The sequence below is a fragment of the Magnolia sinica genome, chromosome 14, assembly GCF_029962835.1.
Source record: "Magnolia sinica isolate HGM2019 chromosome 14, MsV1, whole genome shotgun sequence".
NCBI lineage: Eukaryota > Viridiplantae > Streptophyta > Magnoliopsida > Magnoliales > Magnoliaceae > Magnolia > Magnolia sinica.
This window is the reverse complement of record NC_080586.1, coordinates 70,770,137-70,797,648: the sequence shown is the minus strand read 5'-3', so window position 1 is coordinate 70,797,648 and position 27,512 is coordinate 70,770,137. Positions and strand designations below refer to the sequence as shown.

At 41.0% G+C, this 27,512-nt stretch overlaps 1 protein-coding gene across 2 annotated transcripts in view; it reads left to right on the top strand.

Moving 5' to 3' along the window:
• The window catches only part of LOC131226121 (protein PALE CRESS, chloroplastic-like), a 39,525-nt gene extending 13,649 nt beyond the window's left edge, over positions 1-25,876 (top strand). Inside the window, exons 3-8 of one of the 2 annotated variants that reach the window (XM_058221825.1) lie at positions 3,300-3,494; positions 18,550-18,636; positions 23,161-23,211; positions 23,320-23,499; positions 23,684-23,749; positions 25,329-25,876. In XM_058221825.1, coding sequence (XP_058077808.1) covers positions 3,300-3,494; positions 18,550-18,636; positions 23,161-23,211; positions 23,320-23,499; positions 23,684-23,749; positions 25,329-25,562 — 813 coding nt within the window. In that variant the 3' untranslated portion in view covers positions 25,563-25,876. The remainder of the gene's footprint in view (positions 1-3,299; positions 3,495-18,549; positions 18,637-23,160; positions 23,212-23,319; positions 23,500-23,683; positions 23,750-25,328) is intronic. The other variant, XM_058221826.1, reaches the window with a different exon arrangement.
• Positions 25,877-27,512: the final 1,636 nt, after the last annotated feature.

Sequence of the window (27,512 nt, the reverse complement as noted above, 5' to 3'; positions counted from 1 at the left end):
TATTTATCCTTCTACATGTGTCTGGCAAGTAAATGGTTAAGAAAGAAAATACAGCAATGATCATCATTCGGTTGTAAAAGGGCCAAAGATTTGATGGCTGGGTTCTTCCAATTTGTCGGATTTGAGCATGGGCCATCCAAGGTGGGTCCCACCATATTGATTGTTTGGATCATTGAACCATGTGGCCTCACTTGCCAAACTGGAAATTTGAGCGTATTGTACAAACTTTTTCCTGAGCATTCTACAATACCCCCAATTTGATGCAATGATATGTGATAACCTAACCCTAGATGTATGTATAATCAAGTTAAAGAATATTCAAATAAATACACCAATCAACTAGCCCTTTCCAATCAAAGGGATTAGGTGAATCTCAACACAAAGATGAGGTTATTCCGTCAGGATCATGCCCCTTAGCATAAGATCACGTAAACAGTAAAAAGGGAGTACCTCGGGATTTGAGGATATCCCAGATCTAGCATAAGTCAGTCCATGAGTAAGCTTGGATCAGATTCTACTGACTAACCATCCCTCTTTTCCGTTCGAAGTAGAAAGGGGTATCTAGAGAGAAACGAAAGGGGTGAAGGATGAAGGGTTTGAGATGAAGAAGGTATAGGTCCTTTGTCATCAAAAGAAAATGAGGATGATTCTTACCTTTTCCTGCACCTCGAAGATCTTAGAAAGAGGGAAACTCGAAATCGGGGTGGAATCTTCAACACCAAGGGCTAATCCTAAAACCCTAATCTCTTGAATAAAGAGGAAGAAAATAGACGAATTCTTATTCATTCAATAATAACAAAAATAGGGTTCCTCACAACGTATATATAAGCTATGAAAAAAGTAAAAGTGCGCTAAAGTCCATGGAAACAAGAAAAATAACAAAAAGACAAAAAGTAAAGAAAGTTACAATAAAGCCCTTGAAACAAGAAAATAACCAAAAAGTGTAAAACTAAAATATCCCATGTAGTAGGGTGTAAAATCCGACCCATGGATCTATGGTCGGGGCGAACACCCGTGTGTAGAGCTAGCCATCGGACCGAGTCGAATCGGATTGGGTCCAACTCGACCCTGTCCGAGTTCTGCATGGCCTGACCCGAACGCAGACCGATCCTGGACTGAGTCTGGGTCATATGACTCGATCCGATCCTAACACATGCTGCCCTGGACCGATCCGAGTCCGACTCGGTCAGGAAAACCGAGTCAGATCGGATTGGGCCAGGTTCGGATAGGTTATTTTCCTGCAGCCTACAAATAGTTTTTAATGGTCATTCATCACTGTTTTTAGTGGAATAGTCTTCCTGGTATTTGAATTTTGTTTCAATTTGGAGCCAGAACAGCTATCATCATTCAAAAAAAAAAAAAAAAAGGAAGAAGAAGAAGAAAGAAAGAAAGAAAAAGAAAAAAGAAAAAGAAAAGAGTACCTGTCATCGTCCATATCAGAGCGAAGAATGCCATCATCCATGCCATCTCTGTCATTTAGAGAAGAAAGAGATGATGACCCATCGAGGCGTTGCTGCAACAGCTTCTCTATTAAATACATCTTAGCCATATCATCATCATCATCTAGAAGGTGCTCAAGCTCATCCCGGACCTGCAAATTATAGTTGTCAATCATTTATGACAGACAACCTGAAAGCATGAAAAGGAAATAAAAAGATGGTAGATCCTCTATCGGAAGGAAACAAGAAATATCCACCCATCCATTCCCAAGTTCTTTTCAACTCACTAAAAATTTCTCAAGTCAAAGCCACATGCCCAAACCAATTTTCTGCATTTTCCAACAAGCTTGAAGAAAGACTATATCCAACATTTACAAATCTATCATTTCAGTACGCAGCTCATGTTTCAAAACCCATCCACACATCATGAAAGCAGTTTGCGCCATTTAAATTAGCAAAACTCAATTTGGAGCCAGAACAGCTGCTTCGAGACTTCTACTCACCTTTAGTAGAAGAAATGACAACCAGATTCACAAATTTACATGATAAATGCTGGAGTGGTGGCCCGGAGTGGTTCCGATCGAGCGACGAGAGGAGAGGAAGAAGAAGAGGAGAGGAAGCTCGCACGTTCTCGTTCGGGCGGGAGAGTTTTGGGGAAAAAATCGAGCTAGGGTAAAAAGAGGGAGAGGTTTGGGGGAAAAAACGAGTTAGGGTAAAATGTTTGGGTGAAAAAAAGGGTATTTATAGTATACCCGACGTCGTTCCGGGTCGGGTCTGTTCGGATCCATTCGGTCCGGGTATTCGGACCGGATCTGTTCGGATTCAGTGCTATCCGAACCCGACTTGAAATACCATCGGATTTGGACAATCAGAACCGATCAGGCCCGATCAGACCGTCGGTTCTGTTCGGAATGGTACCAAGTCGGGTCTGGTCGGGTTGGATCCACCGGATCAAGCCCAAGTTGCCCACCTCTACTCGTGTGGTAGGGTGTGAAATCTGACCCATGGATTTATGGTCGGGGTGTGATCATGCTGCTCCTGCACTCGTAGCGCGTCAGAAAGTGGGTCCGATGGACCCGTCGTCCATCCACATCAACTCCTTGACTCTGGTACTCTGTCGGCGACGCCTCCTCATCTGGTACACTCTAAAGGGCACACCACTGATGTCCGCATCACAATTGGTCTTCATTTTCTTATTGATATAATTAGGCTAACATATTTTTCAGTTTTAGAAGTTATTTGCATCTTTTCTCCGTGTATTTCCCTTTGTGTTGTCTTTGTTTGTATGATTTGGAGAAATGAGGGTTTTTTTTTTTTTTTTTCCAACTGATGTAATTAATGTAGAGAAATTGAAATTTGGTTCCCTATTCCAAGCTACGAGCCCAAGGACTGCATTTAATCAAATAAAAAACCTAGAACCTCAAGTGTAAACAAAAAGGAGTCAATGGAGTGAAAGAAACCAAAAAAGTCTTTTAAAGGTTTGATACAATCAAGGAGATGGAGAAATGCACCCGTTCTTCTTTTTTTTTCCCATTTTCTCAAACAGTAACAAATCTTTGTTCTCTTGTTCTATTGAGTTTTTAATGAATGAATTAGAGGAGTGGGCCTTTTTCGTTCTCGCTGATGTTAATGGGTCAATGCATGCTCTTCCTCTGTGTAGATTTATACACTTGTTTTTTTTTTTTTTTGGTTCTTAGTAGAAGACATTCTGATTGCCCTCTTCTTCTTTTTAATTAATGGCTAGTATTTGTTAAAATGTATTGTCTTTGCAAGAACTAGCGAGAAGCTTTTGTTCTATTTAATTCCTTGGTTTTGCCACAGTTCCTGTTTGGAAGTTGACGATAGTCTTCTCTATGTTAGGAATGGCAAGCACGCCAACGGGAAAAAACAACGGAGCTGCATCGCAGACGTCAAGAGGAGGATGAGGAGGAGAATAGAAAGGTGGCTGAGTATCGTGAAGTTGGCACACGGTTAAAGGCATACCCCGAGGAAGAAGTTCGGAAAGCAAGGAGATTGGTTTCGAGCTTTATCACATCTGCTGAAGAAGTTGAAGAGGTACCTTTTGAGTGTTAGAATTTGTCGCAAATCACATTCTAGTAATTCAGGCATATACTATCTTGATATGATGTTCCATGTTTCTCTTAGATATGCTGCATTCTGGAAATGTGAGGGGCGCTGCCGATAAGCAATAGCTGAATCCTGAGTTGTTATTTGTGGGGCTGGCCAGTTGCTTCCAGAATGACAAGAAACAGGAATTGAGGGGCCTCTCACCCCAAAAACACCTTAAACACCATGGACCTAGAAAACACATCTTGTCATCTAGAGCCAATATTCACATGTTTTTTAGTTTCTCTTTTTTCTTTTCTCGTCTTTCCTAATTTAGAACTGCTGTAAACGTATGATCTATTAATTAAAAGATGTGCCAATTTAACAAAAACAAAAAAGACAGATTTCCTCTTCTTTTTTTTTTTTGGAAAGATAATGATAATATGTAAGCTAAGAAGGCGAAAAGAAAAAACAAACAAGGAAAGAAAAGGAAAACAACGACAACAGCAGCCGATTATAGCACCAAATCCTTAATTAGATACAAAAAACGCACATTTCCATTTTTGCCCTACCCTTCCACTTTAAGTATTGGTTTAGCTTGATTGTACTTAATAAGATCTAGTCTGGACCCCAGAGGTGATGCAGGACGGATGGCCTAAACTAAGATGATGCAAATAAATAAATTAACGGATTACCAGAAAGCATAAAATAAAGCCAATCTACCACAAATCTAGAGAAACGAATATTCAATTAAACTCAAGTTCAAGACCACGTCACAATCCCGCAAAATAGATCCTTAAGGCTATTGATCAAAAATGGCCTAATGGAAGGTAGAACTTTCATCTAGTATAGGTTTCATTCTAGATTTGAGGATTCAATTGTGCTTTGCTAGCGTATTAGGGTTTTGGTTTGGAAATAAAAAAATTGGGAATTTAAGGTTTTTATAAAGGGGTAGGGCCAGGGTTAGGGTTTTATAAAATAGAGAAGAAGAGAATATGATCAATGGGGGGGGGGGTTAGGGTTTTATAAAATATAGAAGAAGAGAAAATGATCAATGAGGGGGAGGGGCTAGGTTAGGGTTTTATAAAATAGAAAAGAAGAGAAAATGATCAATAAGGGGGAGGATGATCGACTGTACGTACGCTGTACGGACAAATCCATGTAGTGTACAAGAACGTCCGTGCAGTCATACGAATAATGTGGTGGGACCAAGTTGGTTTGATCAGTGATGGGTTGGATTGATGGAGTTAGGGTTTAAGAAAGAAGAGAGAAAAATTAATTGGGAAAAGAGGGTTTGAGCGAGAGAAGAAAGAAATATTTGGATAGGAATAAAAAAGATAACTTGAAATCACTCCAATGGCTTTACACCAAATTCCATTCATAGGAAGCTTTCTTGCTCAAAGAAGCAATGTAGAGAAATTTCATTCGATATGTCCATCATCCCAAGTCTCAAATATATATATATATATATATATATATATATATATATATATAGAAGAAAACCTAAAAAAATGTCAAGTTCTAGATCTATTCTTGCCCGTTTGAATCTATTAACCATCAAGATCAAAACATAAATATCTAATAACCTAAAATAAAACTGAAAAATTAGAAATAAAGATGTGCCACACAACACAAGGATAATCTCCAATGCGCAACAGGTACATCCACATGTCCACACGCGATCAACAGCCTGGATAAATGTGGTCTAACGTGTTTATGGCTTGGATGTGCAAACTAGAGTGTCTCTACACTTAAACCAGACTCTCCAAACATATCCAATGGTCTAGATCACCAAACTGATGTGTCCAAGATATCCAACGGCATGGTTTAATGTTTGTAATGTCTAGATGTGGTCCAGGTTAGGCTGAGTGACGTTCAAACAATCCAAAGATGTATCAATCAGTTTCAAATAAGAAGCCCACATGCATCTTCTTAGTGTGGGGTCTTCAAAGATGCACAACCATGCATGCGGGGTCTTTAACATGGCCAAGAACTCAAATTGGGTCCATTAGGCCCAATGTAATGATCATTTAACCATAATGAAGCCGGGGTTAGGGCCTCGGCCTCAACTCTCCCCCTCCAGTAAACTTGTGTAGGTGCTTGGATGCCCTTATCAACTCTCCTCGGCTAAGAAGAGTTCGCCTCTGGCAAAATAAAACTGTGATAACGCTTTAGAAGATCCGAGTCTAGTCTCTGAAGCTCGTTCTCGGTGATCCAAGTGCTATCTGAATTTGGCTTGTTTTTCCACTTGACAAGATACTTTTGAAAACCTCCATGCTTGGTGGAAACCACCTATTCATCCAAGATACCTTCTAACTTTTCTCTTTTGGTAAGTATAAATGAGGCAAAGAATGAGAAAGCTGGTCTGGCAAGAGCTACAGGTCATGAAACAGATCGGGAGCACCACCATTTGGGATCAATGTGAGGGTCGGGAGAAGGTCTAGCGGGTGAAAGTGTTGGAACCTTAAAGGACAACATATTCCACATTGAATGTAAAACTAATGCTCATATTAGGTGAAAGATCTACAACATATGCATTGGAACTTAATCTTTTCAATATCTTATAAGGACTGGCACTACAGGCATGTAATTTCTTCACGGCCCCTTGCGGAAACCGTTCTGGCCTTATTTGAACTATCACATAATCTACTACCTTGAATTCCTTAAACTTGCGATGAGAATTAGAATTTATACTTTTAATTGCTCATGCTAATCCGTTTCTTAATTTCATTATGCAAATCATGAATATGCTGTGCAAATGTATTTGTAGACTCTAACGGCCTATGGGAGACTGACATGGGAATGAGACCTATAGACTTCCTAGGCTTGTAACCATGAACTACTTCAAAAGGACTCATGCCTATCGACTAAATTGTTATAAGTAAACTTTGTAACTGGTAAAACCGAATCACAAGTCCTAATATGGTCACCCACGAGATACCGCAATAGGTTACCTAAGCTTTGATTAACCACTTCCGTTTGACGGTCAGTTTAAGGGCGGTATGTCGTTGAGAACTAGAGTCCCATACCCATCATATGCCAAAGCATCTTCCAAAAATAGCTCATGAACCTCACATCTTTATCGGACACAATGGTCTTGGGCAAACCATGCAAGCAAATCACCTTTCCAAAGAAAAGCTTGACAATTTTGGAGGCATCATATGTTTTGGAACATGGAAGAAAATGGCCCATCTTCGAAAAACGGTCCACTACCACAAAAATGGAATCGTGTTTTCTGCTCATCTTGGAGCCCAAGCACAAAATCCATATTGATATCTTGCCAAGGAGCGTATGGTGCTGACTAAGGCGTATTTAACTCAGTATTTTGCCTTTTCTACTTTACCAGCTGACAAGTCCTACATTGCCCAATAATTTTGGCAACGACTTGCTTGAAACTGGACCAATAAAATCTATCATCAACAAGGGCAATAGCCTTGTTTCTACCAAAATGACCGGCTACTACGGCACGAAGTTCCCAAGCTAGAAAATCCCGTAGGGAGGTACGACAAATGCAGAGTCTGGCACATTTAAATAAAAACTTATCAATCAGGATTCAGGACAAACCTACTGTCACTCCTTGACTGGTCACCCAAAAGTGACGTGTACACCTTCCCAAAATTTGGGCACACAAAATATTCTCCTTTCAATTGATCGAACCCAATGACTTGCACGCTCATGGATTAAATTAACGCCACTCTATAGCTAAGGGCATCGGTAGGTTTGCTCTCGACCCCGGCTTTGTGTTTCAAAACAAAAGTGTACTCTCAAAGAAACTCAATCCACTTAGCATGCCTTGGGTTTAATTTCTTTTAGGAGTAGATGTATCATAAGGCATTATGGTAAGAAAATAGGACTAACTCTTGTGGTAGTTGGTAATGTCGTCAATGTCGTAAGGATTGGACTACTGTATAGAATTCCTTGGCATAGGTAGAGTAATGTTGCTTCGCCTCATTCAACTTCTCACTAAAATAGGCAACAAGGTGCCCTTCCTGGCTAAGCATTCCATCTATACTTATACTAGATGCATCACACGCAACCTTGAAGACTTTAGAAAAGTCGGGAAGGCACATGACAGGAGTCTCAATCATTTTAACCTTAATCTCCTTAAATGCTTTGGAGGCAGCATTAGTCCATTTGAACTCTCCATTTTTAAGGCAATTTGTGATAGGAGTCATAATGGAACTAAAGCCTTGAATGAATCGCCTATAAAAAGTAGCCAAGTCGCGGAAGATACACACCTCATGAATGTTTTGTGGTTCGGGCCAACTTACTATAGACTTGACTTTCTCGTGATCAACAGACATGCCTTCAAATGAAATAATGAACCCAAAGAAAACTTTATCAAACATGAAAGAACATTGGCATATAGCTTCTCATTTCCAAGGACCTCACAAACTTACCTCAAATGGTGGAAGTGTTGTTCATTGGAAGTACTATAAATGAGGATGTCATCGAAATATAACACTAGAAACTTACCCATAAAGTCCCCCAACACCTAGGTTATCACTCTCATGAACATACTTGGAGCATTAATCAAGCCAAAGACATGACCAACCACTCATATAGCCCATCCTTCATCTTGAAGGTTGTCTTTCATTCATCTCATGGGCGAATACGTATTTAATGATACCAACTTTTGAGGTCAATTTTAGAGAAGATCGTGGTATTGGTCATCATATCCAACATGTCGTCAAGACGCAGTATTGGAAACTGATACTTGACAGTGATCTTGTCGATGGCTCGACTGTCCACGCACATGTTCCACGCGCCATCCTTCTTAGGCGTGGGGAGGGCTGGCAGGCTGGCACAGCACGCAGACTCAAACTTTCCTAAATGAACCATTTCCTAAGAAGCTCATCAACTTGCTTCTCCAATTCTTCATGCTCTGCGAGGTTCATTCGGTAGTGGGGGAGGTTTGGTAGAGTCAACCCGGGGACTAAATCGATAGCATGTTGAATGTCTTGCATGGGTGGAAGCTCATTCAGTAGATCCTTTGGGAAAACATCATGGAACTCCTCCAATGCCAAAATCACCTCAAGCGATGACTCTACACTAACCTCTCTTGCCCTGAGGGCGTAAATCGTCAAATAAACTCTAGCCTCTCTTTCAAAATATTTTACGTTTATTATGTGGAGAGACATAGGTTGAGGCTTCTTCACATAATTCGAATCACCATTCTTTACGCCCTCCTTTTCTAGGGCACTTTTGGCGTGGAGAAGATTTAACCTGATCCTCTTACCTTCACAAATAAAAGAACACGTATTCGAACAACCGAATTGTGTCACATCACGATCATACAGCCAAGGTCAGTCCAAAATGATGTGGCCTACATCCATGGGCAAAACATCCCACCACAACATGTATTTGTAGGAGGAAACTGAATGGGAAAAAGAGACCACTGAGAAACTGACATTGGCGATGCATCAACCTATGAAACTCGATAGGACTAAGGGTGAGGGCAATGTTCGAAATATCGGTATCGCACAATATATCGCACCCTTGGGATACAGATACGTATCGGTTATCGCATGGGATATATCGTTTGTATCACGTAATTTATCGCACCTTTTGGGAAACATTGGGAAAATGTTTGAATTTTTCAATGAAACTTCAGGGATTATTAAAAATGACCTTAATACACACTTTTAAATCATAAAATCTCAAAAAAAAAGTGCACATAATAGGTTTCTTTTGTATAGGGTCCTAAGTTATGCGCTGTCTGATTGAACTAAAACAACTATATTTAAATATGTTGCATAACATTTATAAATGCATCAAGACATGTATATCCACACCATCCATCTGTTTTGACACCTTAATTTACGGCACCATACCCAAAAAAAAAAAAAAAAAAAACATATCCAATTATCAAGCGGACCATGCCATGGGAAACAATATTGATTGAAGGCCCTACCATTAAAACCTTCTTAGGGCTCACCTCAGTGTTTTCATAGTGTTTATTTACCATCCAATCTGTTATAAGTTCACATAATCTTGGATGAAAGGAAAAAACAAATATCAGATTGATCCAGAACTTTTGTATCCCTTTAATAGTCAATCACAACTTTTTTCCTTTGGGATGGTCCACGTGATAATTAGATGTGCTTCGTTTTTTGGATATTACACTAAAATGATTTGGAAAAACGGATGAACGACATGGATGCATAATACATACATTAAGGTGGGCCCTGTAGCCGCACCATCTTGGGTGAGTATTGGGTCTCACCTTATCCGCTCTCCTGTTCCTGACTTTGATATTTATACTTTTCGATAGGTATTGGCTCAAAAAATGAGGCAGATTGTGTGGGCCCTATGCACTGTATCCATGCCGTCCATTCATTTTTTTGGATCATTTTAACGCCTGAGAAAAAAACGAAGCAGATCTAGAGATCAAGTGGACCACATCAGAGGATGTACTTAATATGGTGGTACCCTGACTATCGGGCCACCTCGACGTAATATGGTGTATATACACCGTCAATTCATGTTGGCATATTTTTTTAGGGAATGAGTCAAAAAATGAGGCAAATCCAAAAATGAGGTGGACCACACCACACGAAAAAGTGGTCATTGAATGGCCACCGTTAAAAAAAATAAAATTAGGGGCTACAAAAGTTTTGGATCAAGCTAATATTTATGTTTTCCCTTCATCTAGGTCCGTCAGACCTTATGAACAGACTAGATGACAAATAAACATCACAATGTGCCCTACAAAAGCTTCAACGGTGGATATCATTGCCACCACGACTTCTTGTCATGTGGTCCACTTGAGCCTTATATTTAACTACATTTTAGCCTTATACCCTAAAATGACCTATCAAAATGGATGGACGGTGTGGATAAAACACATACATCACGGTGCGCCGTACAGAGCCTTTGACAGGACCATCCGTTCAATCCGCGCCTGACGTAGATTTCCTGCAAAAGGCTTTCACAGGAAGTTCTTGCGCTTGGATGCTAGGTGGGGCCCACTGTGATGTTTGTGAGAAATCCACCCCGTCCATCCATTTAACGAGCTCATTTTAGGAGATGCGACCGAAAATGAGGTGGATCCAAAACTCAAGTGGGCCATACGAGAGGGAAAACTGGGGAAAGAGTTTCCTACCGTTGAAACTTTCCTGGGATCCACCTTGATGTTTATGTGTCATCCAAACCGTTTATGAGGTCATTCCCATTGGGATGAAGTGAAAACATAAAAACTTATCCTAATTCTAAACTTATGTGGCCAAAAAAAGGTTTCAACGATGGTCACTGAATCCCTACTATTTCCTCTCGTGCGGCCCACTTGAGTTTTGGATCCACCTCATTTTTGGTCGCATGTCCTAAAATGAGCTTGCAAAACAAATGGACGTGGCAGATTGCTCACAAACATCACAATGGGCCCCACCTATCATCCCAGTGCGTGTACTTCATGCACGAATATCTTTCGCATGAAATCGACTTTTGACCGCGCGATAAAAAAAAGGCTCGGAAGTCCTATTTCAAAGCAGAGAGGGTTTCGGCCCCTAAAACCCTAATTTCTCTCCCAAATCTCTGGATTTTTTTCGCATTATCTTTCGAAATCAATTCCCTACAAACTTCTGAAATTAATTCCCTTCGAACAATGCACTTCGATTCGAATGGCCCATTAAATGCAGCTTCCGATCAGCGCAAACTCTTCTACAGGTACGGAAATCCACATGTTGAAAGTTTTCCTCTTTTTTTTTTCCAATTTTTTTGGATATTTACATACAATTTCAAAAAAAAATTCTTGGTATCTTCCGACGGGTTTCGTATTGCTGGGTTGGGATACTGATAATATCGGCCGATAGTATCAATATTGTGAACACTGGGCGAGGGATGGTATTCAAACCCAAACGAAAGACAATGCTAATGGAGACCACATTAGTGCAACTGCCACTTTCAATTATTACTTTATAGTTTTTGTCACCACACGTAGTGGAAGTATGGAAAATTGAATTCCTGCACTAATTATCACTTTCTTTAGCCTGAGCCAAGGCGCATCTAACAATTGTAAGTGCCGCGGCCTCAACTTTTTCAGCTTCTTCATCACTAGTACCAACTTCGAGCTCATGGACTTCTTCATAATCACACTGATCATCCCTATCCAACTTGGCAATCACGATGGCCTTATTTCGCTCTTTCGTAGGGCAATGGTATGCGAAATGGTTGTATCCTTGGCACTCGTAACACCACGCTTGCTAACTTCCCCTCGAGCTAGTACCAACTAAACTTTTACCCTTCACATCCCGGTTGTTGGACGAAGTGCCAGTAGGGGCTTTAAAATGAGTCCCAAAATTAGGCTTAACTACATGGGGATTGGCCTTGACATTAGAATCGCATGAGTCGAATCGCCTCATGAATTGTTGTTTCAGATACTGCTCGAGTTCTTGCACCACTTGATAGAGCTGGGCACGAACCGACTCGACTCGTCTGACTCGTTCAGACCCGACTCGACCCGAACCGAGTGGGTGAGTCAGTCCGAACCAAGTAGGCTTCGCCCAATCTGAACTCAAATCGAGTCAAGTTCTAGTTACCCGTAACTCGACCCGAAACTCGATCCGTCAGACTTGACCTGATCCGAAACCCAACTTGACTCGGATAGTCAGGTAGAGTATATAGAATGGGTGTACATGTCAAATCCGAGTGGCTGTACATGTCAAATCCTAGGGAGAAATGTGGGGGTGTACATGTCAAATCCCGGAGAGAGAAATCGAAAGCGGATTGCGTAGTGAGTAACTCACTACGATTCGCGTATTGAGTAAACTCTGTGAGGTCCACCATGATTTATGTATTTTATCCGCTCTATCCATCCATTTTCCCAGATAATTTTAGGGCTTAAGCCTAAAAATGAAGCATATTCAATGTTCAAATGGACCACACCACAGGAAACAGTTGAATTGAACTTCTACCATTGAAAATCTTTTAGGGGGCTGCAAAAGTTTTGGATTAAGGTTATATTTGTGTTTTCTGTTCATCCATATCTGTATGATCTTATGAACAGGTTGGATGACAAATAAACATCGCTGTAGGGCCTAGCAAGCTGTCAACGGTGGAAATCATTATCCCTATTGTTTTCTGTGGTATGATCCTCCCAATCTTTGGATATATTTATTTTTAGGCTCAACCGCTTAAATTAGACGGAAAAAGGGATGGACGACGTGGTTATACCACATACATTCAAGGTGGGCCCAAATCATTTTACTCGATATGATAATAGTGTACTAAGTAACTCAGTATGCAATCCGATTTCAAAGAGATCCAAAACAGTCAGCAACTGCGGAAGCGGATTGCATAGTGCTACGCTTAGCATATCGAGTAAACTCTGTGAGGTCTACCATGATTTATGTATTTTATCCTCTCCGTCCATCCATTTCTTGAGCTCAAAAATGAGGCATATCCCATGTTCAAATGGACCACACCACAGGAAATAGTTTAATTGAGTTTCTACCGTTGAAAAAATCTTGGGGGCCACAGAAGTTTTGGATCAAGCTTATATTTGTTTTTTACCTTCATCCATGTCTTTATGATCGTATGAAGAGGTTGGATGACAAATAAACATCACTGTGGGGCTAGAAAGGTTTCAACGGTGGAAATCATTATCCCCACTATTTCCAGTGGTATGATCCACTTGATCTTTGGATGTGCTTCAATTTTGGGCTCAACCCCTTAAATTAAATGGAAAAACAGATGGACGGCGTGTATAGACCACATACATTCAAGGTGGGCCCAACTGAGTTTACTCAGTACGCAATCCAATTTCAACAACTGCACTCACGTGAGAGAGAGAGAGAGAGGCGAGGCGATACAGTAATAGGCGCGGAATAGGGTCGAAGGGCTACGAGCGTGTAGGATGGCACGGTAGGGGTGGGGGACACCATGCGATTGTATGAGGAGATATGGTCGTACAAAAGAGTGGGCAGCATCCTTTCTGGGTCAGAAAAGAGAAGCACAGGGGCCGTACTCGATCCGAATTGGTGCGAACTTGATCCGACTCAGTATTTTTTATCGGGTCGGACTCAGTTTGGAGAAGCCCAGCCTAGACCGGGACTCGGATCGAGTCAGGCATGCTGGACTCGGTACAAAGTGGGATCGAGTTCGGGTCAAGCCTTGTTCAAAACCAGATCGAGTCGAGTTAGACCTAACTTGGTCCGACTTGACTCGATGCCCACCTCTACCACTTGATATGCATACTCTAAGGTGTTGATGTCGTGAGGAATGAGCTCACGTTGAAGCTCGGGTTGGAGGCCCATTCTGAAGCGAGAAAGGGTCACCAACGGGTCCTTTCTAATGTTACACTGCATCATATATTCATCAAATTTTGTGATGTAATCAACCATGGGCATAGATCCCTAACGGGGGATTGCCACTAATCCATGAGCCTCTGGCGGTAAGAGAGGGGAAGATACTTTTCCTTTAAGATCTCTTTCATCTCAATCCACTGTGAGATTGGATCTTCACTAGACCTCTCAATCTTCCACTCAATATTTGTCCAAAACAATTTGGCTTGGCCCACCAACTTCATCTTGGTGAGCCTCACCTAACAGCTATCAAACATATCGTACTACTCAAAATAATGATCCATATTTGCTAGCTAGTCGAGGAATGTCTTTGGGTCTAAGCGACTGTCTTAACTCGACACTTCAATCTTTATGTTCTTCATCACTTGCTCATCGGGATCAGGGTGGGTTTAGTATTCTCCAAGGGGCAGTTGGGTACGCCCCCCACCACGGCCAACTCCTCAGCCACATCCTCTCTCGCGTCCTCCACCTTGACCTCCCGCTTAGGATTGGTCATCTTCCAAATTTTTATGGTCTACATGGAGGGAAGTTCCCAACTTGGTCATGTGAGTATTGGTCTCATTCTGGAGGGCTGCCAGTTGGTTGTTGGTGGTTCTACTTTGGGCCTCGACGGTCGTGAGACAGTTATCGATGGCATTGATAGTATTGGTAAGCTGTTCCAAATTCATGATAGAATGTAGACCAAAACCACGCCCACTACGGGTGGGCATAAACTAGGAATGCTAACTGGGAAGAGCTGACAACTAAATTCCCTAAACGTAATGTAATGAAGATGGAAAAAATTGCTAACTCTAGACACGACAATATGAAACCCCTAGACTCTAAATGTAATGGGCTCACTAAACTCTATGCTAACCATAGCTCTGATACCAAAATTTGATGTAGGATGGGTGGCGTAAATTATGATGATGCAAATAAATTAATTAATGGATTAACAAAGTAAATCAAAGCATCAAATAAAGCCAATCTACCACAAATATAAAGAAATCGAATATTCAATTAAACTCAAGTTCAAGACCACATCACAATCCGGCAAAATAGATCCTTAAGGATATTGATTGAAAATGGCCCAATGGAAGGTAGAACTTCCATCTAGCATAGGATTTGTTCTAGATTCGATGATTCAATTGCAGTATGTTAGGGTTTGAATGGATTAGGGTTTGGGTTTGAAAATAAAAAATTGGGAATTTAGGGTTTTATAAAAGGCTAGGACTAGGGTTAGGGTTTTATAAAATAGAGAAGAAGAGAAAATGATCAATGGGAGGGAGGATCGGCTATACAAATAGATCTGTGCAGCGTACGGGAACGTCCATACAGTTGTACGGATGGCGTGGTGGGACTGGGTCGGTTTGGTCAGTGATCGGTTGGATTGATGATGGTGTAGCTAGGGTTTGAGAAAGAAGAGAGAAAAATTCAATAGGAAAAGAGGGTTTGAGAGAGAGAAGAAAGAAATACCTAGATAGGAATAAGAAAGATAACTTGGAATCACTCCAATGGCTTCACACTAAATTCCATTCACAAGAAGTTTTCCTGCTCAAAGAAGTAATGTAGAGAAATTTCATTCAATATGTCTATAATCTCAAGTGTCAAGTTTCAAACAAATATATGTAAGAAAACCTAAGCAAACCCTAAGTCTAGAACGATTCTTGACTGTCCAAATCTATAAACGGTCATGATCAAAACATAAATCTCTAATAATCTTAAATAAAACTGAAAAATAAAGTAGAAATAGAGATGTGCCACATAGCACAAGGATGATCTCCAATGTGCAACAGGTACGTCCACACGTCCACATGTGATCAACGTCTTTAATGAATGTGGTCCACATGTTCATGACTCGAATGTGCAAACTAGAGTGTCCGTACGTCTAAACCCAAGTCTCCAAACATAGCCAACGGTCTGAATCACCAAACCAATGTGTTCAAGATATCCAATGGCATGGTCTAACGTTTGTAACTTCCAAATGTGGTCTAGGTTAGGCTAGGTGACGTCAAACAGGCCAAAGATGTATCAATCAGTTCCAAATAAGCAACATACATGCATCTTCCTAATGTGGGGTCTTCAAAGATGCACAATCATGTATTTAGGGTCTTTAACGTGTCTAAGAACTTGAATTGGGGCCCCATGTAATGATCATCCAACCATAATGAAGCTAGGGCTGGGGCCCCAGCTCTCTTCCTTCGATAAACTCGTGTAGGTGCTTGGATGCGCCTCATCAAGAGGCATTTGAACTAGGCATTTTTTTCCACTAGAGAGAAGTGTGCCAGTAGTATCTTCTCTTATAAATGATGAAATATTTCAATAAAAGGAGATATACCAGAAGGAATAGATTCAGTATAAGAAGGTCATAGACACGCTTTGGTTGTATGATGCTAACCATTTGATTCATCTTCTGGTTCGGATTCATGATGAAAGTTATGGCATAAGTTTGACAACAGCTGCCAACTCGACACAACCCTTTTTTTAGTTGGCTTAGAATCTCAAGCTATACAACCCCGTAAAAAATGGATGGTTGTATGAAAATGTCCAAATGTTGAAGGATTCAGATCATTCTATTGGCTTGGATTTTGCACAACGGCATGCCCCTAGTGGCATGGAATGAATGGACAATCCAGATCGATGATTGGTTGTCCCATGTGTTATTTAAAAGCTTCAGGGATGTTACTAACATCCCCACGAAGTAGGTATATTTGCTTACCTTTTCTTTGTATACTCATACATGTGGATATTTCTACATGGGTTCCAACCCATGGTTCAATGGTAGACAGAGTCTATTTCAACACCAAGGTCATGGATTTGAGTGCCCATGTGGGGTGTGTGTGTGTGTGTTAAAAAAATGGTTATTTCTACATCATTCCCTTTTTGTTATAGACAGGGCTTATGAATTTCAAATTTTGATTTGGATGTGAGCATGCATTCCAATTGTTGTATGTAAGCTTGATGAATTTAAAATTTTAGTCTGGACATGTGCATATGTTGTATGTGTGTTCATCGTCATTAAGGTGGAGACATTAGCAATTCCCACAAGCACAATTATGAACCAATGTTTTCAGGATCAACGATATCAGCCAATACATCCCACGATATATATTGTATCCCACTTGTGCAATACGAAACGCACAGGTAGTGATGATATATCCTACTTGTTTGATCCAGTGAGCATTTTCAATTTTCGATTCTTTTTTGGTTTTGTTGTAAATCTTGTTAAATCAATGTCAAATGGTTAAAAATCCATGGTTCTTCATGTTTTGCATAAAAAATCATGGATTTGGAGCTTCAATTTTGAGATTTGGGGGAGACGGGCTAAGTTGTAAAAAATTGTGAAAAATCGAAATTTCTCAATTTCTCGCAAATCGATTGTAATCTTTGTATCCGAATACAAAATTGAACATATATGTAACCTAATCTAGTGATTCTTGGTAATTCAAAGATTTTTCGACAAAAAAAATTATTTTTAATTGAAAATTAATTAAAAATGTTAAAAAAAATTATATTTGTTTCAAAATTCCAATTCGATCAACGGTCAATTGGCCCCCTATTTTAGAGTATTTAGAAGTGTTTGATGAAATCGTCATCACATATACTTAATTTTGGGATTTGGGGAAAGATGGGCCGATTTGTGGAAAATTCAAAATTTCCCCAAAAATTTTCAAATTAGAGAGGATGAGTACCAACGTTATGTTAGATTGTATCTTCACTGATATCATTCTACTATGACTTGGACATAATATTGTTGATTTGTGGATTAGCAGTACTACGCTCAGCTTCTTTGAGATGAAGATGATGATTTCGAGCCACCGTGCAACTCTATTTGAGTCTAAGCCACAACTAAACACATTATTCACATGTTATATTTCTATTTTTCTACTTCTTTTGCTTTTGAACGTATTGCTTGTGTTTCCATACATGTCTTCTTACATTTATAAATTATATGTATAGACTTTGAATATACTTGCATCAGTTCAGGAGGCAACACTAGATTAGGACCCCATACAAAGGAAACCTATAATCGCGCCTTTAAAAAAAAAAAAAAATTTTGATTTCTAAGTATGTATTGATGTCCTTTTTAATAATCCCTGAAGTTTCATTGAAAATTTTGACCAATTTCTCATTGTTTCCCAACAACAACAATACATTACGCGATACAACCAATATATCCCATTCCCATGTGACAACTAATATGTATCTGTATCCCAAGGGTGTGATACATTACGTGATAACAATACGGAAAACATTGGCATGAACACACGCATGCACAAACTCATCTTGTATGCACATGCGCACACTTACATACTCATAAGTGTTCACACACATCTGAATTTGAGTGCCCTAATGAGGCCTAGTCCATATGAGTGGGGTTGATACAGATCGTTTATTTCATGGGCCTACTGCCTACGTGGATGGGAAATGCCCCAAAACACTTTGAGCAGTATCTAGAGAAAATATTAAGAAAAAGACAGCAATGGTCTGGGAAAAATGTCAAAGGTTGGATGTCAACAGTGCTACAGTGTGAAAGGTTTTTTGGGGCAACTCCTATCCCCAGTGGGGTTCCATCAGACCAACAGTCTGGATCACTGAATCATGGACCCTAGTTGTAGTGTCACACAGACTAATTAGGACACTAGTCACACTACACATCGTGTTTGCATCCGGACCCTATATTTGTTGTTTCATACTCTCTTTTTTGCCTACTTTTGCTTGAATAGCGACCTCTTCTCTTGGAACTGATGTTCATAATTGCATTTCCGTTTTTCAATATGCAGAAAATTGAGGAGGCTGCTGATAAAGGCGAACTTACCGAACTGGTTCTAATGGTCATTTGGAATCGCCTTGACCTTGCTCGACGTGATGTATGCGTTCTAATTTCAGTTTCTTAACAGTTTTCTCTCTTTTCTACATTGTTAAAATATCTTTCATTCTTGTGTTGTGTCATAAGTACAATTGAAATTTCTTTTAGTATTTTAAAGTATACTTCAATGCTTAGTCTCATGTTTCTTGATCACTTTTGTTTCCATTTCCGAGCATACAGAATTTCTCAACTATGCCTACACACACACACACACACGTTGTGTAAGGCCTGACTGGTGACCGATGGCCTTGCGGTCCATGGCTTACAGCCCACTCAGCAGAGCATGGTGGGCACACGCACACACACATACACACACACATTGCGTAAGGCTTGACTGGTGAACGATGGCCTTGGGGCACACCCCCGTGTGGCCCGCTCAACAGAGTGTGGTGGGTGCTTGGTCTAACTAAGATAAAGGTATATATATCGCTACGCCCTCCATATATATATATATATATATATGGGAAATGGTTCTATGAGGTTGAGCTGTGTGGGCCTCACCATGATGTGTGTTGAACATCTATCCCATCAGCCAGATGCACCATTCCATGTTAGGCCACAGGCTTAAAAATCAAGTCAATCCATGACTTGGGTGGGCCACACCAAATACAACAGTTGATAGGGATTACCCTCCCATTAAAACATTCATAATCATTTATTGGGCCTACTGAGATGTGTTTCACAAATCCAGCCCATCCATTGTGTGTTTCACTTGGATGAGGGGTCAGACTAAGTTTCAGCCACATCCAAAACTCAAGTGGGCCCCACCAAGTGATTTTATATGTTTTAGGCATGTCTTCACATGGTTTTAGATGGTATGGCCCAGCTGAGTTCCGTATACGGCTGATTTTTGGGATATCCCATAACCTAAAGGGGACCCATCAAATGCACGGTGTTGATGGTCGACACGCATCATGGTGGGGCCCACACAGCTTGACTTCATGGGAAGTTCCCATGAGCTCGACCTCATAGAACCGACCTCATGGGAACTTCCCATGAGGTCGAGTTGTGTGGGGCCCACCTTGATGCGTGTAGACCATCAACATCGTGCATTTGATGGGTCCCCTTTAGGTTATGGGATATCCCAAAAATCAGCTGTATACGGAACTCAAGTGGGCCATACCATCTAAAACCGTGTGAAGACATGCCTAAAACATATAAAAACACTTGGTGGGGCCCACCTAAAATTTGGATGCATCTGAAACTTGGTTTGACCCCTCATCCAAGTACGACAGACACAATGGATGGGTTGGATTTGTGAACCACATCTCGGTGGGCCCAACAAATGATTATGAATGTTTTAATGGTGGGTATCCCCTCTCAACTTTTGTATGTGGTGTGGCCCACAAAAGTCAAGGATTGACTTGATTTTTAAGCCCCAGGCCCACCATGGAATGGTGCATCTTATTGATGGGGTAGATGGTCAACACGCATCATGGTGGCCCACACAGCTCGACCTCATGGGAAGTTCCCATGAGCTCGACCGCATAGAACCTTTTCCATATATATATATATACACACACACATGAGTAATGCTCACACACAACTAGTTGGTGTGTGAGGCCCACCATGGTGTTTGTATGATATCTTGTCCATCCGGCAAGATTGTCCCACCATAAAAATAGGATGCCCTAAAAATCAGGACGATCCAACCAGGAAAATGGGATGCTTCATGTGAATGTTGTGGTGTACCCCACCTAAAAGTTGGATCAACCTAATTTTTGGGGCATCTCATTTTCATGATAGGATAATTTTAATGGGTGGGCAAGGTGATGTACAAACACCATGGTGGGTCCCACACACCAACTAGTTGGACATACAACTAGTTGCATGTGAGCATCTCTCTCTGTATGTGTATATATATTGTAAAGAGCAATAAGGAGTCAAAAGAATTGCTTAAAGAAAATCAGAGTCCTGAAACTACAGGGATAGGAAACACAATCTTTTCCTGAGTTCTCCAACTAATTTGTCTCCCAGGGAGCATGATGCAAGGGAACACTCAACCTCTGGCAAAGATCAAGAATCTTGTTGAAAATGTTGACATCCAAGCTATGGATCAGGTGGGCTCCATATGAAATTGGTCTGGTACAAAGTCAAAACTCAAACCGGTCCAGAGGTCAAGCAGGCTGTAGCGTAGGTTGAATATGGACTTTCTGGCATTTGGCAACTGTCCTTTTTTTTTTTTTTTGGTGATGTGGCCTACCTGCTGAGTTGACTGATCTAGTTTTGGGTTAGGTATCTTCATCATGGGGGTCCACCTACAAGTCTCATTTCCCACTCACATGCCATGTTCGCACAAGCTGTCCTTATGTAGAGGTTACATATTTAGCAAAACTCTTGAATATGTTTTGCACTCACCTTAAATAATACTAGTGGATATGACACATACTGTGCATGTGGGGAGAGAAGAAGTGGTTTGCAAGATGCAGGAGAGGGGTGGAGAAGTGGTTGTCAAAGGGATTTAATTCAGTAGAGTGTGATAGTTGATACTCGAGCACTTTGAAATTGCAGATGTGGCATACATCAGCTTAACCAAAACTGTCCAAGTTGTGGGGCAGTATTAGAGAATTTAGTTTCCAAAGTTCATACTGATTTGGTGGTCCTAATCTCTGATTAATTAGCATCTGTTTGTTGAATTTGGACCATTGAATGTTCTTGTCCTGCTGTCCATTAAATGTCCACCAATCAGCCAAGCAGGACATCAAATCAATTTAATTATGTTCAATATCCATCTGAATTGAAGCCCACGAATTATATGGCTTGAGTTTACATGTACAGTTCGTGTGTGTGCGTGCGTGCGCACGTAACAAAAGCAAAAAATACCAGTTGTGTCCTTTAATAGCAAAAGCAATAATATCCATTATGTCCTAAACTCTTCTAAATGGCATATAAGTGCTAGAAGATGGAGATGGCTCGGCCGTACAGTGGTACGGCCCACACCCGTTACACTCCCTTGCAAGTTGGGAGCATATATATTGTGAATGCCTGGCTTGACAAAGAGACGATGTAAATGAGTACCGCCCAGAGCTTTAGTGAATATACTTGCCAATTGATCTTGGGACTTGACAAATAGCATGCAAATCAATGTTTGTGAATCGCTCGATATTATCAATATCGCAGTTCAACGATACGAAACCCATAGGGAGTTGCGGGACTTTTGGATATCGGCGATATTATTGCAATGTATCGCATTGTATCGATGATGTATCGGCAATAGTATTATCGGTACATCGATAGTGACAACCTCACTTGCAAATGAAAAAAACCTTACAAATCCCTTTTTTTCTGTCAAATCTTCTAATCCATTTCTTAGATTTATAAATGATATGAATTGATTTTAAGATAGTTGCATCACTTGGGTCCTTACTCGTGCCTCCGTGGTAGACTCACAAGAGTTTCAACACGAGGTCATGGGTTCGAGTACCCATTGTGGTGAAATTCCACTGTGGTGTGAGTGCATGTGTGAATATATATATATATATATATATATAGTTGCATCACTTTTGTCAGACCGTGCATAGTTTAGGACATTATACAAAGAAAATTTTTTATGTGCACTTGTTTTTTTGTGATATTTTGATTTCTAAGTGTACGATGATGTCCTTTTTAACATTTGAAGTTTCATTGAAAAATTGGACAATTTTTCCAATGTTTCCCAAAAACAGCAAAACATTATTCGATATATCCGATATGTCCAATGGATAACCCGATATATTTTTGTATCTCAAGGGTGCATTACATTCGTCGATACCGATATTGAAAACATTGATGCAAATTTCCTTGCTAGCCACTTTCTCCAGGATGAAGTGGCAATCTACTTTAATGTGCTTGGTTCTCTCATGATAGACGTGGCATGCTTCAATCAGATAGGTCCTGCCATGAACATATCCTTGGCACAAAAAGTCCACTAAGCAGGTGGGCCACTCTGTGCATTGGAATATAGACCCGTGGTAATCTTTTCACTAACGATCCATGTTTTCTCACGATTGTGTTGCCCATCTGTTGAATGAACCAGCCTGATTTTTGTCCCAGGTCATGCTCACAATGTGACCACCTGGTGAGTGGTCTGCATTTCTGCTGTGAATCGCCTCTTCATTCATTTGCATGAATCGCTTAACCATTTCTCTTTTTGATTTGTTGCTGGAGTTTGTCTCTCTCTTTGAGAGGTAGCATGAACTTTGAAACCCTGCCTCAATTTTGTACGCTTGAGATCATCACCACTAGGAGGCTTTACTTTAAAATAGTCATTGGTGTTACATCTTTCCCATTCTTCTTATAACTTGGTATAAATAGAGCCTATTGAAACAATTGTCATGTGTCTATTTCTTCATGCTGTCGATGTATTTTGTTTTGTTGACTGATGTGCTTTTCTGCTAAACATAATGGTTTTATACAATGAAATTTGCCTTTCTGTATATACTGGTTTTATTATGACAAGAAATTCAGTGGAATTGTCTATCATTGGATTTTTCTCCCATCACAAGGCTGATAATGGATTTTTATCTTCTATTCTTTATTTCGCCAGGATGAAAAGGATGCCATTAGAAGTTTAGATCTCTTGTACAGGAGGGTAGAGGTATGATAATCAAACACCCAAGTTCTCCTTGCACTGCCTTTTTGTTTTTCTCTAGTTACATTCATTGCTGGAATGCCACACAAGTTTCTACTCTTTTTCAATTTTTAGATGGAGATACTGAAGAGGGAGGCTACTCCTTCCATGAGGTTGCTGAACGATCTTTTGAACTTGCACGATGGATTTCATGATGAAGAGTGGCTTAAGGAATGCAGAAAACGCATGATTGATACCTTTCCAAGAGAGGATCCTTTCAGTATACTTGTTCCAGCTGGGTTGGACATTGATAAGGTACGTCTCATGTGCTGCTTCTTTTTAACTATTTTTTTTAGTTGGTATTGCTTTTTTACTTTCTTCTTTCTTTTTGTGAAGTTTGCACCCTCTTTATGAAAAATGGACAGCTAATCTATGGTCCACATTTGATTTACTTGTGTGGCCAACCTGGTGAGCAGACTTGCCTGATTATTTGAGCCAGGGTACGTGGAGGGTTTGTGTGATGAATGCCCTAGATCTTATGCGTGGGTGCAATGCTGGCACACAAGTAGTTTCTTATCCTGCTGGTGCTAGTAGCATTCGCATTCCTTCGATTCCTACCTGTACCGAAATTTACACTTATGTAGGCTGTCAATGGGCCAGGCGCAGGCCATGAAAAATCAAAATTTTGAATAGGCCTGCCTGACCAGTTCAATTTCTAGGCTGAAGCCAACCCCAAGCCCCACCTTTCACAGCCCTATTACCATGATTCTGCTATTCCATCTTTTGCGTATTAGGGGATGGGAGTGAGTGTCATAAGTGCGTGACCCGTAACAAAGTGTGATCTGATTCTTCTAGATGCTTGATTACTTTAGTTAATCTTAAAAAATATTATATTGAATTGGCATTCTCCCACATTTTTGGTGATGCAATGGTATGAACTTGTAGGGGATATGGTCCCTGAAATAATGCGAGAAGCGCAAGGCGCCCCTTCAGCTAAGACAACCACATGGCCGAAGGGATGGGCAAGGGAAACCCAGATGTTTAACCCCAATAACAAATTCCCTCAATTATCACGAAGGAGGTTTGCTAACCCCATATGTGTACAAGGACTGTCATCTCCATGCCACCACATGTGCCAGCACAGCAAACAAGTACAACATCCAAGCCAGCCGCCAACCTTGACGATCTGCTAACCCGAAAATCAGGCTGGTCTGTTCATCAGGTGGACCACCACGATGGTAGAAATAGTTGGACGGATTTGAAAACCTGACCCAAGTTTTATTCAGCCATACATTTGTTCCATAAACTGTGGTACACCTGATTAGTGAACCTACTGATTTCTTGGACCAGGGCATCTATACAGGGGGGCCACCCTGATGGATGGATTGAATCTTATAGTTAATTGCCACAGTGGCACATAGGGTAGCTTATACATGAGCTGCCTTGTATATGTGCATGGGCGTATGCACTATCCTCAAGCAAGTTGCACTATTCTATTAGCATAAGTAGAAAGAAAGGGTGTCTCACTGTCTCCATAAACAGGTGCTCCTTTGGCATTGGCATCAGTGGTACCAGGCAGATGTGGGGCCCATGAGATGTATATATTTCATCCAACACATCAATCCGATGTGTCACCTCAATAAACCCCCAAGTTCAGAAAATCAGAGAACAGGGAACAAGGTGGGTGGGGACACCCACCCTTGATTTTCTGTGGGGCCCATCTGATATTTGGTGCCAGGCCAGATGAAAGGTTTTTACAGCCTGGATTCCATATGCATAACATGGTGGGCCCCCATCAAATCAAGGGTGGACATCTCCTCCCAGCTTATTCCCAATGCTGTGGCTCACCTGGGTTTTGGATCGGCCTGAATTTTAGGCCCCGGGGGTACTTTAGGGTGACGCATCTGATGGACGGAGTAGATGTAGCCCACACATCATGTGGTCCCCACATGTTCCCAGAACTACCATAGCTTATGGTGGTACCGGTACCACTAGACCCATGTACCCTCCCCCTTTCATATCAGATTCTCTGCTGACACTTAGTTGGTAACTGGAAATCTTGGTCTCAACTTGGTTGATGTTCTGTAAGCGTCACACTTCTAAAGGCAGTCAACATTTGGTGTTGTTCTGTTTGTTTTGGTCAGCATGTAGGTCGCATTGGTCTGCCACCAGAAGATGATGAGATGCTGCTGAGGGCCGATTTCATCCGGGAAGTCGATGCATTGCTGCAAGAGGTCCGGTCAGAACAAGACCAATCACAGACCATGCAAGGTTTTGATCCTGAATCTGTTGCTACTAGGTTGAAGCAACAGGAGAAGCAGCAAGCCGTACGTCAGGTAGAAGCTCTATTAGACTTAGCAATAACACTGAAATGGTAGTAGTACCTTGGTCATGCTTCGCTGCGTCTTCCTGTCTTGGCTGATGGTTTGAGAAGAAGAAGAGGCTGGTGTTGGTCAAATCTTTTGTCCGGAGAAGAATATGATGTGGGTTTTTCTTCCCATGGCCAGAAAAGGTTCAGGTACTGACGGGAAGGATTAGAATGGGCCATGGATGGACTTGTGTGCAAAATTGGGTTTTGATAAATCCAACCTTGATATGTTTGTTATGGTGTTGATGTCTTTGTAAGATGTATCAGGATCCGAATTAAACTCTTTTATGTATTTTGGGTAATGTTATTTGGTGCATTCATATTGCTTGCTTGCTTGCTTCCTCTTGTTTGTTGTATGTCAATTGAATGTAGGTACAGCATTTTTGGTTGGGCCATAGTTCAAAAACCCAAAAACTGGACTCAGGTCACTCAACTCTCAACTCTGGACCATGACATCATGTTGATGTGTGGGTTAAGTGAGTAGAAAATGTTGACACGTTCCACTAAACCATGAAATGGGTTTTTTAGAATGGCCCATGAGCTATGGGCCCAAGCTCATATGAGTTGCATGTGTGCAGTTTGCACACTTGTATTCTTGGGTTCTTCATGGCACATCTCTCAAATGAAATGACATTTCCAGCCAAGTCAACTAGAAGACATTACTTGACTCGACATATTAAATAGCTTAATATAGATTATTTTCATGATAGTTAATATTAAACTTGTTGGGTATCAGTTTTATATATATATATAATGAAGGTTACTTGGCTGGCTTGTGCAAGTTTGCCTATTGTGAGTTAAAGTTGTGTCCTAGCATTAACGTTTCCATGTTTTGCCAACGAAGTAGTTCACCAGGTAAGTGACTCAGTCACGTCATCAACTAGTTCCCAAAAGGCTGCACGAAATCTAGTCCAGTTAGAGGTGACTCGGTTGAGTTTCAGAACCTATTGACTGGAAATTGCTTGCTAATGCTTTACCAATGGAAGTGGACAGTACAAATCCTGCTTGTTCTAGTGGACCCCGGGCAGCTTGATTGAGTCAGGCCCATCCTTTTTTTCTTTTTTCTTTTATTTTATATCTGATTGAAGCTGATGTGGGCCCATGTGACCTGATCCAAAATTTGGGAATGAAACAGGAACCTCAGGGGTGAGCATGAAGGGGAGCTAGCATGACCATTGTTAAGGGGATTGCCAATCTCTTCCTTGTATAAGCTACGGTCAGATACATCCCTACATGTGCCAACATGATGTACATATGGAACATCTGAGCCATATATTAGATGGGTCCATTGTTTATAATCACCAGCACAAAGTTCAGACTCATCTGAGAGAGATTAAAGTTGCCCCATCAAAGGTTCCCCGTGTAGATTATACTAATCATGTGGACGGTTTTAAAGATGGCAGCCAAGATTTTGCTGACCACACATTAGATTGTCACCTACACAATCAGTGAACCAGACTCATTTCTGAGCACATCTCCATGTTGGGAGCCCCCCTAATCGATGGCTCGAATATCTTTACCCGTATGATACATTGGTACATGTGATCGTGTGAGGATGGAAAGCCTTATAATCATGCATGGAGAGGGAAGTCACTCATGGCTTACCATGTTAACTCTCCTAAATGCCTGTTTGGCATAGAAGCCTAAAACAAAGTTCATCTTGTCTCATCTTAGTTAAATGAAATTATGTATCAGAGATATATTTCTTTTTGGCAAGGATTAAATATAATTCTGATAACAATCAATCATGCCACCCACCCCTACTTCGGGCAGGCCACCCCACTCGAGCATGACCCTGCATTAATCACCCCGGAGAGGAGTTTCGAACACGGGACCTCCCATTGGCGAATCAATCCCTTTATCTCATAGCCCAGGTCAGGCCCTTGGCTGAACCCCCCCTTCATGGGCCCCTCTTCACATGGATCTCGCCTTACATGAACCACCCACCTCACACGGGCTG